Consider the following 15,000-nt stretch of genomic DNA (forward strand, 5'->3'; position numbering starts at 1 on the left):
TGTGTTTCTGTGTGTGTGTGTTTCTGTGTGTGTGTGTGTGTGTGTGTTTCTGTGTGTGTGTGTGTGTGTGTGTGTTTCTGTGTGTGTGTGTTTCTGTCTGTGTGTGTGTGTGTGTGTGTGCGTGTTTCTGTGTGTGTGTGTGTGTGTGTGTGTGTGTGTGTTTCTGTGTGTGTGTGTTTCTGTCTGTGTGTGTGTGTGTGTGTGTGTGTTTTTCTGTGTGTGTGTGTGTGTGTGTGTGTTTCTGTGTGTATGTGTGTGTGTTTCTGTGTGTGTGTGTGTGTGTGTGTGTGTGTGTGTGCGTGTTTCTGTGTGTGTGTGTGTGTGTGTGTGTGTGTGTGTTTCTGTGTGTGTGTGTTTCTGTCTGTGTGTGTGTGTGTGTGTGTTTTAAATCTCTGAGTGAACAGACTGTGTGTTTCTGTATGTGTGTGTGTGTGTGTGTGTGTGTGTGTGTGTGTGTGTATGTGTGTGTTTTATTTCTACTGAGAACATAAATGGTCTTTTCTGATTGACAGCAGCAGTAATTGTGACGAACAGGATAATGTTCTAATGACATGCCGTTGTTTCCACACACACACACACACACACACACACACACACACACACACACACACACACACACACACACACACACAGTCTAATGACATGCCATTGTTTCCACACACACACACACACACACACACACACACACACACACACACACACACACACACACACACATATATACACGAATATGAAGTTAGAATAGCATTTATTTCTGAATCACAAATACATTTGTAATTGTGGTGATTTCAAATAAAGAATAAAATGTATGTGTATGTGTGTGTGTGTGTGTGTGTGTGTGTGTGTGTGACACGAAAAACACTCCTCCCTTCCTTGTCAATACCTGCATGACAGCTGATTCTCAGAACTCCTTGAGCAGGAAGTCACACACACACACACACACACACACACACACACACACACACACACACACACACACACACACACACATACCCCGAACTCCTTGAGCAGGAAGTCAAAATCACTCTGATTTCCTGGTACCTGTCACCCTAATAATGCTTCTGATACAAGAGTAGTTACACACACACACACACACACACACACACACCACACACACACACACACACACACACACACACACACACATACACACACACACACACACACACACACAGACACACACACACAGACACATACACACACACACACACACACACAGACACATACACACATACACACATACACACACACACAGACACATACACAGACACAAAGACACATACACACACACTCTCACATACACACACACACACACACACACACACACACACACACACACACACACACACACACACACACACACTCACACAGACACAGACACATAGACAGACACACACACACACACAGACACATACACACACACATACACACAGACACACACACACACACACACACACAGACACATACACAGACACACAGACACATACAAACACACACACACACACACACACGCACACACACACACACACACACACACACACACACACAGACACACAGAAACACACACACACACACACACATACACACACACACACAGACACACAGAAACATACACACAGACACAGACACAGACACACACACACACACACACACACACACACAGAAGCCCTGTTTATGACTCTATGAACTTTCCAGATCAGTAGCAGCTCAGTTTGGCTTGTACACGTCTCAGATGATTGGCTGATACCAGTCAGCCATACTTGAGCCCACTTGAGGCGTAATTTCTTCGCAATATGCGTGTAAAGACATGGAACCGTATTTACAAACGCGGCGCACTTGGGTGAAATCGCAGATTCCCCTGCTGCTGAAGCGGATAGAGGCAAGTTGCGCTTCCCGTCTACATATGCATAAATGGGAGAAAGGGGGGTTAACCGCAAAAAGATGGGAGGAGATGTGTAAAGTGCGCCTAATTATGTATTCCATGGTATTTACAAAAACTGCCTGACGAGAGCGCGTCTTTAATTTGCGTGAGAATTGTCCGCCTCATAAAGGCAGGTCTAAACCAGGTCTGTTCCATTTGTAACGAAACATTTTAGCATGACATGTCAGCTGGTAAATGAAAACTATGTGCGTGCGAGAAATTTGACGCAATTCAGATACAAAAACAATACGAACATCAGGGTTTTGGGTGAAAATATAACAGAAATGTTATTTGTTGAAATGTTTATATTTGATATATCATTTAATATCGGCATATAATAATGCTGTAAGTTGTCCATTTAGGTTCACAACGGGGTACCAAACCATACATACCTTGAATAGAGGGCTCAGCGGTATCGATACCCCCCTCCACACCCTACACCTGTTCAGAAACCAGTGTTTGTTGGACAACATCTTCTAAGATGGTTTATGGTTTGGATTTCTTTTGGATGAAACAACTTCACAACAACGTTGTAGTTTGGACAGGAGAAAATGGAGGATTTTTAGATACCCTGACGTTCGGTTGCCATGGCACTGGGGGTTGCCTGCAGGGCAGGAGTGGCGTAACCATGACAACAATTGTCATTTCAACGTGTTAGTGTGGACGGCAAACATTCGGAAAATGATATGAAAACGGTAGTGTGGAGGGAGATCTTTTTTATTGCGAGTATTAGTATTTATATTTACCCGGGTTAGTGTAGACAGGGCTTACAGTTTTTCTCGATTGATTACATTCAAAAACTGGAACTTATGGCACAATGACCACAACCTGTAACTCATGTGCCAACTCCCTAAACCAATTCTGCTAAACTATAAGCACAATTATGTGCTTTAGACACAAATTTCAATTGTTAACCGCACTTTCTTCAAAACACAACACACATTTATGTGCTTTAGACACAAATTTCAATTGTTAACCACACTTTCTTCAAAACACTAAACACCATCCTCTCTACTTTGCACACTTCATCAATGCCAAAACCTCCTTGTGTTCAGACAGAACACACTGCTATTCAATTGGCAAAACTTCCATTTCAAAGGCTGTTGTGCAATTTGAAATCAAAGCTTTAGCAATACAGTGAGCCTAGCCACAGTGGACTGTGTTCTAAGGCGGAACACCTTGAGAATAAAGCAGGTGTACAGGGTGCCTTTTGTCAGAAACTCCGACAGTCAAACAGTTATGCTATGACTATGTGCAAGTAAGTCATATACATTTTCACAACTGATTGTGTCCTATCAGCACTGACACATTACTGTACTGTATTGTAATCCAATCCAATGTTACAGTTTTTCTCGATTGCTTACACACATGAAGCATGCCTCGTTTTCTCAAAACTCTAAACACAAATCCCTAAACCACTCACACAAAATGCAACAACATTCACAACACTGTGTAGGTCTATTTCTGATAGCACATTGTCAATATTGTCTTGAGCTAGAACAGGATGCAGTAGTTTTTTGTCCTTTTTTATTTTACATTTTTCTTTCTTTTTTTTGTTGACTGTACTGGCCTATATCCTATTGTTTGTTCTGTGCAAATCATTTACACATTCATTTGTGTTTGCTGTGATACAGCACTTTTGGATAAAATAAAGAAATATTTTAGTTGTTACTGTATATTTGTGTGTTGTTTTATATTTGCGTAAAAACATTATACAGTTATATTTTACTACAGGAGTAAGCGTATAGTAACATAATGTTCCTGATAAGGCCTTCATACTGGTGTTTTCCCATTTCATAGTAGTGTTTTCCATTGAGCACATCAGTGTTCAATCGATGCTTAGAATGTCTACTCATATAATGGGCTGTGTTTGTCATTAGAAAACAAAGTACCCTTTTGAGGTGACATAACACTGTTTTGAAAGCAAAGTTGGCTTTTGCAGGATGTATAAAGGGTTTTGCATTTTGTGTGAGTGGTTTTGGGATTTGTGTTTAGAGTTTTGAGGAAACGAGGCATGCTTTCAAAAAATGTGTGTTAGCAATCGTGAAAAACTGTAATTATACTGTAACCTCGTGAACAAAAGCTCTAATTCTAATTCTAATTCTAATTCTAATTCTAATTCTAACTCATCATCCATGGTGACACACAAGCCCATTCTCCCGTCTTTTAGCGACGCGCTAATTACACTAGAGGGCGCTGAGTGGGGAGGATCTAAACGACTCTAGAGCCTTCACCCACGTAAAATGTGTAACATTGACTGAACTAACCAGTGTAACATTGACTGATTGACTGAATCTGAGTGTAATATTTTATGATTATTGTAATAGTGTGTAATATTGATTATTGCAATAGTGTGTAATATTGATTATTAATTGTAATATTGATCTCATGACTGACCCTGAGCTCTAACCTCTCTGTCTTTAAGGATCCCTCTCACAGCTGGATGGTGAGTCCCCTCCTTCATCACACACACACACACACACACACACATCCATCACTCACACACACACACACACACACACACACACACACACATCCATCACTCACACACACACATACACAAACACACACAAACATACATGCACACACACACGCACACACACACACACATCCATACATGCACACACACACACACACACACACACACACACACAGACACACACACACACACACACACACACACACACACACACACACACACACACACAGACACACACACACACACACACACACACTTGACCCATGACCCCTATGATTCCCTTCAGTGTGTGGGCAACCCCCCCTCAACACCCGCATAGTGGGGGGAGAGGACGCCCCTGCGGGGGCGTGGCCATGGCAGGCCAGCCTTCACCGCGGCCGCCACTTCTGCGGGGGGTCCCTCATCAACAAGGACTGGGTGATGTCAGCCGCACACTGCTTCCAACGGTGAGACTCAGGCGCTCTTGCGGGTATTTTGACCCAACACACTCACCGTAGCTCCGTAACTCTACTGCAGTGCATCATGGGTAACTCTTAAAGAGACATTATGCCGGATTTTAGGTAACACTTTACTGAAGCTTGCTTCATAAGACGCACACACACACACACACACACACACACACACACACACACACACAGATGTCATATCAGTTTCTACTGATGTAGCAGCATCATTTTACCTTAATCACTAAATGGCATGACTGTATGATGCTATGACATCTTAATGACATGTGACCAGTGGCGGTGCGTCAATACAGGGCGCAAGGGCGCCGCCCCTCCTAAAATTTTGAGATGAAAAAAAAAAAAAAACATTATATACCAAACAATTAAAATAAGAAATGTACTGTGTTAACGCGTTAAATGTGTGTGGGAGACCGTAAGCCCCTGTCAACAACCACTTAAATGTGACCAAATATAATATATTGCCATTCGTTATCACTGAGATAAGCCACTCCTCCGTGGAGGGGCGCCGGCCAAATGGAAGTCAATGGGAGCTCTCATACTTTTCTGCAACATTTGAGCAAGGACAGCTTCTCATTGGCGGATGAAAGTTCGATCCTGGGGCGCAAAATTTTGCGCCCTAGCCAATGACATAGTTTCTTATTTCAACGCGACTGGACTATTCGTCGAATCAGAGACCTTTATCATTCCCTCACATCCCATATAAATCTCACGTATCTAGGAGAGCAACATAGCTAGCAGAGACTTTGATTCTGTAAGTATGGCAACTGAAAACTCTGTGGTATCTCTTCGTGAAACACCTTTCAATCGACGATCAGATGTCGATAAGAAGAGACTGAAAGACATGGGACCCGAAACGTCCGGATTTAAAAATACAGCAGCAGAGCATCGACCGCGGGAGGACGTACACCCGTAGCTTCTCCTCAAGCCTGTATGCTAACCGGAGCTGGTTAGCTGGTTGTTCATTGAGTAATGCGTTTTTTTTGTTTTCCCTGCCTGTTGTTCCAAAGTCCTGGGACTGAAACAATCTGGACTGCAACGGGGATGAAGGATCTAAAGCACTTCAACGATAAATGTAAGAAGCACGAATCTTGCCGCAGCCATCTAACTAACAGCCTGAAGCTAAGCCTCTTTGGAAGACTGAGTATAGCAAAGCAGCTCGACGAAGGGTACCGAATTGGCATTCGAAAACACAATGAAGAAGTAAGGAAAAACAGACACATTCTCTCAAGAATAATAGACTGTGTGAAGTTCTGTGGTGCATTTGAGTTGGCCCTGCGTGGTCATGATGAGAGCGAGAACTCGGATAACCCAGGGATATTCCGTGGCTTGGTGGACGTCGTTGCCTCACTTGACAGTGCACTGAAAGAGCATCTGTGTTTAAGGGAACATCCAAAACAGTCCAGAATGAACTTGACTGTATGCTGGCTGTTGTGAGGGAAAAGTTATTGAGAGATTTGCCAACTTGAAAGAGAGGAGGGCTACATTTCTTTATAAGTAGTGGGGCCTACTCTTGTCAAACACCCAATGTAAAATGTGATATCTCTTTCTGAATCTCTTGTGCTCTAAATGCTCTTTCATGTGAGTGTTTAGCGTCTGCTAAATGACTAAATTTAAATGAGGGTGTGGGCACCTGTTTTATTCTGTAAACCTCTGAAACCATTCTGCTCTGAACCTCTCATGCCCAAAGTTACAGTTTGTTGATGGTTGTTATTAGATAGTGTTGAGCACTGTGTGTTGTTGAAATAAAGCTTTGTTTTTTTTAAATATTCTACTCAAACTCTTTTCTTCTCATTGTGGAGTGCTATTTTAACCGCGCCGCCCAACTGCGCCCCCCCCAGAAAAAAATTCACCAGCCGCCACTGCATGTGACATAATGTGACTCGCTGCAGTAATCTGTGGCTACGTGCATATAAACTCACTGCACTAATGGGTGTGTGTGCCCACAGTTACAGGTGAAGTGTGTGTGTGTGTGTCAGGGCTCTCAAGTTTTGAAGACAGGCAAGAGTGACATATCCCCCCCCCCCGGCGACGCCCCGGCCCACCCCCATTCCGCCCGCCCCGCCCCTGCCGTATGCCCACAGACCAGCCTCCCCGCCCCCCCCCCATATTATTATTAGTGTTTTGTTGTTGTTAATAATTGCTCAGACTTGCAGAAAAGATTTGACACGTGGCACTGACAATTCAACCAATTACAAAGTATGTATTCAATTTGGGAGAGAGAGAGAGAGAGAGAGAAAGAGAATTATGTTTATTGTAGGTGTTTGTTGCCTTTTTGGATGCTTTTATCATTTTTGGTGTTGGTTCCCATTATATATGCCATAGTCATAGAATTGGATGTATTAATTGTGCTGGTTGACTTCAGTGCCTGCTGTTTGGCCTGATGCCCCTTACTATGTGCCTTGTCACATCCCGCACACCTGGATGGGCACAGGAGTTCTCTTGGCGGCAGATAGAGCACCAGTAATATGAGCTGGTGCTTCCTACAGTAATACATGGCCATTTAGAGGTCCATTCACTATTAAAAGAGGTCTTGTAGGTGGCTGCTCCTGGGACTTTTCTCCCTTTTGTTCTAGCCATCTCCTCCACTGTTTCTTCCACCGTCTCTTCCTCCTCCACCTGTACTGTCTCTTCCTCTTCCACCTGCACTGTCTCTTCCTCTTCCACCATCTCCTCCTCTAATGTGTTTATGACCTTCTCTGGGCCTAATCTGGCCTTTTTAGGGGGCTTTCCCCTTCGGGCGAAGGACAGGATGCTTATTTGTTTTTTACCTGACATCTTTGAAAGACAGATGCAATGATTAATGCATTCATGGCCAGGATATTTATAACATGCTAGTATGCCTAATGAGCTCGCGATTCACAACTTCACCAGGCGTGAAGAAGCCTCGGAATCTGAATAGAATGTTCAAGCAAACACATTTACGAAAAATAATGCCCATAACATAATTGAATATTAAGGGCTGCCTAATATTCGTTCGAATTATAGGCTATATATTTTTAATAGGCCTGCTCGAATTTATTATAGCCTATTAATGAAGTTCGGAGTCAAAGCTATAGTGAAAAGGCAGGCTGTAGCCTAAAACTGTGTTGGCTACAAACACTCATTAAAAACTTGAATGCTGTCTTCCGGTTGGCGGGTTTATGGAGTAGTCGCAAGGACAGTAGCCTCCCACGAAACCGTTCACACTTTTTGACTAAAACCTACCTATGAGTTAATATTTTTGTTGTTCTATATCCCATTTTACACTTTTTCATTTTTAAATTTTTTTTTATAACATACGATGGCGGGTAAGTCCGGTTAAAGCTCCAAAAAGGATACAGGGGAGATTAGCTTGACCTTGGATAGCATAACTGACCTGCTGAATCACCATACTGCAAGGCTTTCGGCAGAGTTTAAATCCTCATTTCAGATAGTGGAATCTAAATTGAACTTAATACAGTCTACATTGGAAAAACAAGAAGAACGCATAACATCACTTGAAACAGCAGCGGAGGACATGGCTCAGCGGGTCACAGACCTGGAAGAACGGTGCTCAACTTTGCAGGTTAGCAATGAACATCTCCGCACCAAGGTCTGCGATCTGGAGGGGCGCAGCCGGAGACAGAACATCCGCGTGGTGGGCTTGGAGGAGTCGGTCGAGGGGACTCGGCCATCGGAATTCTTTCCATCCTTTCTCTTCGAGGTCTTCGGGCAGCAGGTGCTGCCAACACCTCCGGAAATCGACAGGGCTCATCGCAGTCTGGCACCCAAGCCCAAGAAGGGAGAAAGACCGCGTCCGGTGATCCTTCACAAGTATCAGGTCAAGGAGCTAATTATCCGAGAGGCACGCAAGCGAGGGACACTTGAATATCGTGGCCAGCAGATCCGTATCTATGAGGACTATCCGGCTGATGTAGTAAACCAACGAGCGGAATATCGACAGGTCATGTCTGATCTTTACAACCGAGGACTTAAACCATCACTCCTATACCCATCACGTCTCCGCATTGTGTTGCTTAACGGTGAGAAGCAATGGTTAAAATCGGTGGAGGAGGCTAGGCAGTGTTTGGCGCGTCAGCCTCCCGCCTAGATTGCTAAAGTGACTTTCGTGCTAGCTATCTTTTAAGGAAGGGTATCTCTACAATGCTTGTGACACATTAGTTATATGCAGGTTTAGTTCAATTGCTTAATATCTGTAATGTGATTTCAGTTCCAAGTGCTTAATGACTTAAATTTCCTTTGAGCAGTTTGTGTGCAAATGTAGCCATTAGCCAATCTTTAGCACAAACTAGCCATTGCTAATATTAGCCAAGTCTTTAGCCATGGGTTAGCCTAGCTTGGTAGCCTAGCTTGGTAGAAACAGCCACTGCATTTTCCGTACATTTTTGTTTGCATTAATGGGGTGTATAGTCCCTTTTCAAATAGTATTGGCCCAATATTAATGTGTTCATATTGCTGATGATGTTTACTCTTCTTTTTGGCCATGATATTATAAACTTAAATTACAATTTAAAATGTGTTAAAACGGAAAATAATTCTGGTACCTCAATGCCTAACTTTTTGTTGCTGTGGGTGTTTCTATGAATTTGAAAAATGTGGGTAACCAATAGTATTTAGATTGTTTAATGTTTCTTTTACTATAACGGTTAGGGACCCAGAAAGTTTGATAGCCTACTCAGGATTCTTACATAGCCCTGGGTAGCTCTGCATACTATGGTCGGTTATCGCCATCTTGTGGTGGAAAAATGCAATGTTTTCTTTTACCTTTACTTTTACTTTTAAGGTAAACGCTTTCACAGGGAATTGTTACACCCTTGTTTTAGTTTTAAAGCAAATCGCCTTCTATGCAAATTACTGATGAAGTTTAGTTAGCTTTGCACATTGTGTGAGTTTTTCCTGGCTTTTTTATTTATTTATTTTATTTTTTTATTATTATTTATTTATTTTTTAATAATTTTTCACTATTTTATTTTCCACTCTTCATAACGAAGAATTCAGGGATATACGTAATGTTTTGAAAGGTTTAATTGTATTTGTGTGGGGGAATTGGCTTGTGGTGGTAAGAATCGGAATGAGTTTAGGTGGACAAAAGAATGTCTTTGGTAGCTTGCTGCTGTTTGCATCAGCAGCTTTAGGGGTGTTTGTTTGGATTCGGGGAGGGTTACAGGGAGAGAATACATGTGCTATGGGGGGGTGGGATACTTTTTTGGAGAAGGGAGGGCATTTTTTTACTGACTTTAACTTTACTGACCTTACTTTAAATATGTTACACATGATTTCTAGCCACTTTGTTTATGAGATAAATGGCTGCAAAGCACTATGCGGCTGGTGGGTACAATACGCTCACCCCTGCTCTTATGTCCTTGATAATAATTCTGATGAGCTGCAACCTTAGATTTGTAAGTTGGAATGTAAAGGGTTTAAACCATCCAGTGAAGAGAAACAGGGTCCTTTCGCATCTGAGACAGTTAAAGACCGGTGTGGCTTTCTTACAGGAGACTCACCTACGACATAGTGACCATTCTCGCATCCACAAAAGTTGGGTAGGGCAGCTTTTCCATTCATCTTTTCCGGCGAAGGCAAGAGGGGTGGCTATTCTGATTGATAAGGCTGTGTCGTTTGTCCCAAGCCAAGTTATAGCAGACAAAAATGGCAGGTTCATAATTGTCTCTGGTAAACTACTTGACACCTTTGTTACTTTTGCTAACATCTATGCCCCAAATATAGATGATGTAAAGTTTTTCCAACATGTCCTGGGCATGCTTCCTGGTCTGAACTCCCACCCTCTTATAATTGGAGGAGACTTTAACTGTTGCTTGGATCCAGTCTTGGATCGCTCTTCTACTAGACCCCGCGTGGTGAGTAGGTCTGCTTCCTACATACACGACTTCCTTTCAGAGTACAGCATAGGTGATCCATGGCGTTTTTTACACCCCACAGAGAGAGAATACTCCTTTTTTTCACATGTTCATCACTCATACTCAAGGATTGATTATTTCCTTATTGAGAATGTTATGATGTCAAAGGTTCGCTCTTGTGCATACCAGAGTATTGTAATTTCTGATCATGCCCCTCTGGCCTTAGATCTATCATTTCCCTGTGTAGCCAAACCAAGGAGGAACTGGTGGTTAAACTCAACCCTCCTAGCGAATGATCATTTTGTTGAATTCATTTCTGAACAGATCAGCTCTTTTCTAAGCATCAATATATCCCCAGAAGTTTCAAATGCAACTGTCTGGGAGGCCCTTAAGGCCTTTCTCAGAGGACAGATTATTTCCTGTACAGCCAACAGTGAAAAAAATCGTAAATATCAGCAAACACACCTTATAAATCAAATTAAAGATATAGATAGGCAATATGCAACCAGCCAAACGCCAGACCTGTACAGGGAGCGTTTAAAAGTGAAAACTGAATTTGACCTACTTTCCACCCAAGAAACAGTTCACCTTTTGCAGAGGACTCGAAGTGATTTTTATGAGCATGGGGAGAAGACAGGCAAACTTCTTGCCAGCCAATTAAGAGGGGCAAGAGCCAAACAGACTATTAGCGCTTTGCGACTAGATGATGGAGAAATGGCCTCTGACCCAAATGTGATCAATTCTAAATTTAGAGAGTTCTTTAGTAACTTGTATACATCTGACTCTACAGTGAATAGTAATGAAATGGAGGATTTCCTTGGCGGTTTAAAAATCCCAGCTATATCTTCAGACTATAAGGAACTTCTTGAACAACCCATTACACAGCAAGAGGTAATATCAGCTATATTCTCTATGCAGTCTCAAAAATCTCCCGGTCCAGATGGTTTTTCTCTAGAGTTCTATAAGAAATTTTCATTTCAGCTCTCTAGTCATCTAACCCTTGTTCTCACAGAATCCCTTGAGAAGGGGGTTCTACCACCAACAATGGCTCAGGCCTGCATTTCACTGTTAGCTAAGGGTGGGAAGGACCCATTGGACTGTGCTTCATACAGACCCATCTCCCTGTTAAACAATGATGTGAAGATTTTAGCAAAGGTGTTGGCAAGAAGGCTTGAGGATGTCCTCCCCTCTGTAATATCCCCTGACCAGACTGGGTTCATTAAAAACCGACAGTCATTCTTTAATAGTGGATAAAAATGTAAAAATGGGCAGAGTCAGCTTTCACAATATTGGTTGTAGAACAGCTTAGTGGGTATACAGTGTCCTCATGAGGTTACTATTATAAGTACTAGTAGAGCAATGAAGCAGAAAATGAAGTCAATGGTGGCATTTGTTTATATTACGGGTAAGTAGGCTGGCACACAGTGTGTTTTGGTGTTTTGGTGGGAATGGGCAGCTGTTGTCCAGGGGGGTGTCCCTCAGACCCCATACAAGTGCCCCAGATGTTTTCAAATCATCGAGACGCCACTAGAAAGAAATCAGCAGCTAACTGCATGGCTGAGTGGTAATCCTCTGGGAAGGCAAGCCTCTCTTTGTGGCTTGTGTGCACATAGCAACATTTGACATAGCAGCGGTTACCAAACCGACTGTTAGAGCGACTGTTAGACATGTTTTCACTTGGAGGTGCCATGTTTAGAAAGATCTTACCTGCGCTAACGCACCACTTAGGTTGGTATAGCGAGCGTAAAGTCACTTCGGATGGTATAGCGAGCGTAAAGTCTTGTCCAAAATCTGGTAATTGCTATGACCTTTTTAGTGGTGAGTTATGAATAGTCAACAGAGGACTAAAGACATCTTAGGGCACATCAGTATGTGGCAGTGCACTTGGGGACCTACCAGAAAAGGCTATATAACAAGCAGGCCTATTGGACCTTCCCATGTTTGTTCAGACCCTTGCTACCTACACCATGCATCACCAAGAAGTCACGTGTCCCTGCTGTGATATAGATAGGAAGGTCATGGTTGTGGTATCATCAACCTATGGCTGCCATGTGATGTGCTTATATTTTGAACCTTGAAGGTGGCCATGATACAAGACTGCCTGACAGGACTTCAGTGTGTGTGTGTGGGGAGGGGGAATGGGGGGGGGCGGCAGACTATACATTATCTCTTACATGTTCACCTATATATCTTTAATATTCGTCGTCTTTTCAATATTTTATATTCCCCTTCAGAATCTGTTCCAGAATGCATTATCTCTATGGATGCAGAAAAAGCATTTGATAGGGTAGAATGGGATTACCTCTTTACTGTTTTAGAGAAATTTGGTTTTGGCCCAGTTTTCATCTCCTGGATAAGACTGCTGTACAGCGCACCCTCTGCATCAGTCCTAACCAATAGTCAGTACTCCACTCCATTCTCTTTGCACCGTGGCACCCGACAGGGCTGCCCTATCAGTCCTCTACTCTTTGCCCTTGCTATTGAACCACTAGCAATAGCACTTCGCGATTCCAACCGTGATTCACAGGTGTGGTGCGGGGGGGATCTGAGCACAGGGTATCTTTATTTGCCGATGACCTCTTGCTTTATATTTCTAATCCAGGAGTGTCATTACCTGCTGCTATGTCCTTGCTTAATACATTTAGCCAATTCTCTGGATACAAATTGAACTTGCACAAGAGCGAACTTTTCCCTATTAATCATCAGGCATCACAACTACTTAAATGTACCTTTTAAGATTGCTAGGAATAGTTTTACATACCTAGGGGTTAATGTTACACGCTCTTACAATCACCTTTTCAAGGCTAATTTTGCCAAATTGTTAGAACAAACTAAACAAGACCTCTCAAAATGGTCCCCTCTGAACATGACTCTCATTGGCCGGGTCAACTCAATCAAAATGACCATTCTTCCCAAGTATTTGTATCTGTTCCAGTGCATACCTGTCTTTCTTCCTCTTTCCTTTTTCAAATCTTTAGATTCCATTATCTCATCATTCATTTGGAATGGCAAACAGCCTAGACTGCGTAAGGCCTTTCTCCAAAGACCAAAAGAACAGGGTGGCATGGCTCTTCCCAACTTTAAATACTACTACTGGGCAGCCAACCTACGGTGCATGTTATACTGGTGGCGTTACCATCTCAACCTTGAATGTCCATCTTGGGTTTCCATGGAAAACAGTGCTTGTAGGCAGACCTCTTTGTCAGCATATTTGGGTGCTGCTCTCCCTGGGATTAGTCGTACGCCTACAAACAACCCAGTGGTAAACCACTCTCTCAGGGTGTGGCTTCAGTTCAGGAAGACATTTGGCTTTCAGAGAGCGTCCCTACTAAGCCCCATAGCATTGAACCACTTATTTGCTCCATCGATGCAAGATAAGACATTTATGGCATGGCATGAACTAGGGCTACACTGTTTTAAAGACCTATTTATAGATAAGACATTTGCCTCTTTTGAACAGTTGTCAAGACAGTATGACTTGCCAAAAACGATTTTTTTCAGATTTCTCCAGGTCAGGCATTTTGTGCAGTGTCAAGTACCAAACTTCCCATCTATGCCACCTGTGAACCCTTTGGATGCCTTTCTCTCTCTTGACCCATTTGCTAGGGGATCTATTTCAAGATTGTACAAATTAATGTCGGGTCTGGACTCTCCACCGTTGGCTGCAGTCCGAGCAGCCTGGGAGCAGGACTTAGGTCAATGCCTTCCAGATAGTAGCTGGGAGTCAATTCTTAGACAGGTGCATGGATCTTCTATGTGTGCACGCCACTCCCTGATACAGTTTAAGGTTGTGCATCGTGTCCATTTGTCTAAGGTAAAACTTTCTAAAATATACCCAACTATTTCTCCCAAATGCGATAAATGTAAAAGTGCAGATGCCTCCCTAATTCATATGTACTGGTCCTGCCCCTCTCTAGAAGATTTCTGGCGTTCAGTATTTGAGACTCTCTCTGGAATTCTAAACCACAAGATTGACGTCACGTCAAACGCTTGTGGCACTGTTTGGGGTTATCCCGGAGGAACTGCAACTACCTGTAGCAAAACGTAAGACCCTGGCCTTTGCTTCACTGTTGGCACGCCGTTCCATCTTGTTGAAATGGAAAGAAGCTGCCCCACCCAAACACACCCACTGGGTCAAAGATATACTGTCTTTTCTCTCATTAGAGAAAATTAGATATAGTCTCAGAGGATCAGTGAATACATTCTATAAGATCTGGAGCCCTTTTCTTGACAGTGTCAGCACTTCAGACATAATTGAGGACTAGTCCTCGATAATTGATGGTTTACCTTACTGAGCAC

At 42.8% G+C, this 15,000-nt stretch overlaps 1 protein-coding gene across 1 annotated transcript in view; it reads left to right on the forward strand.

Annotated features, from left to right (window-relative positions):
• Positions 1–15,000, forward strand: part of LOC116218619 (serine protease 33-like) — a 34,841-nt gene that overhangs the window by 2,268 nt on the left and 17,573 nt on the right. Inside the window, exons 2-3 of the mRNA XM_031560782.2 lie at positions 4,347–4,367; positions 4,687–4,846. Coding sequence (XP_031416642.1) covers positions 4,347–4,367; positions 4,687–4,846 — 181 coding nt within the window. The remainder of the gene's footprint in view (positions 1–4,346; positions 4,368–4,686; positions 4,847–15,000) is intronic.

Source organism: Clupea harengus, chromosome 23, assembly GCF_900700415.2.
Source record: "Clupea harengus chromosome 23, Ch_v2.0.2, whole genome shotgun sequence".
Lineage (NCBI taxonomy): Eukaryota > Metazoa > Chordata > Actinopteri > Clupeiformes > Clupeidae > Clupea > Clupea harengus.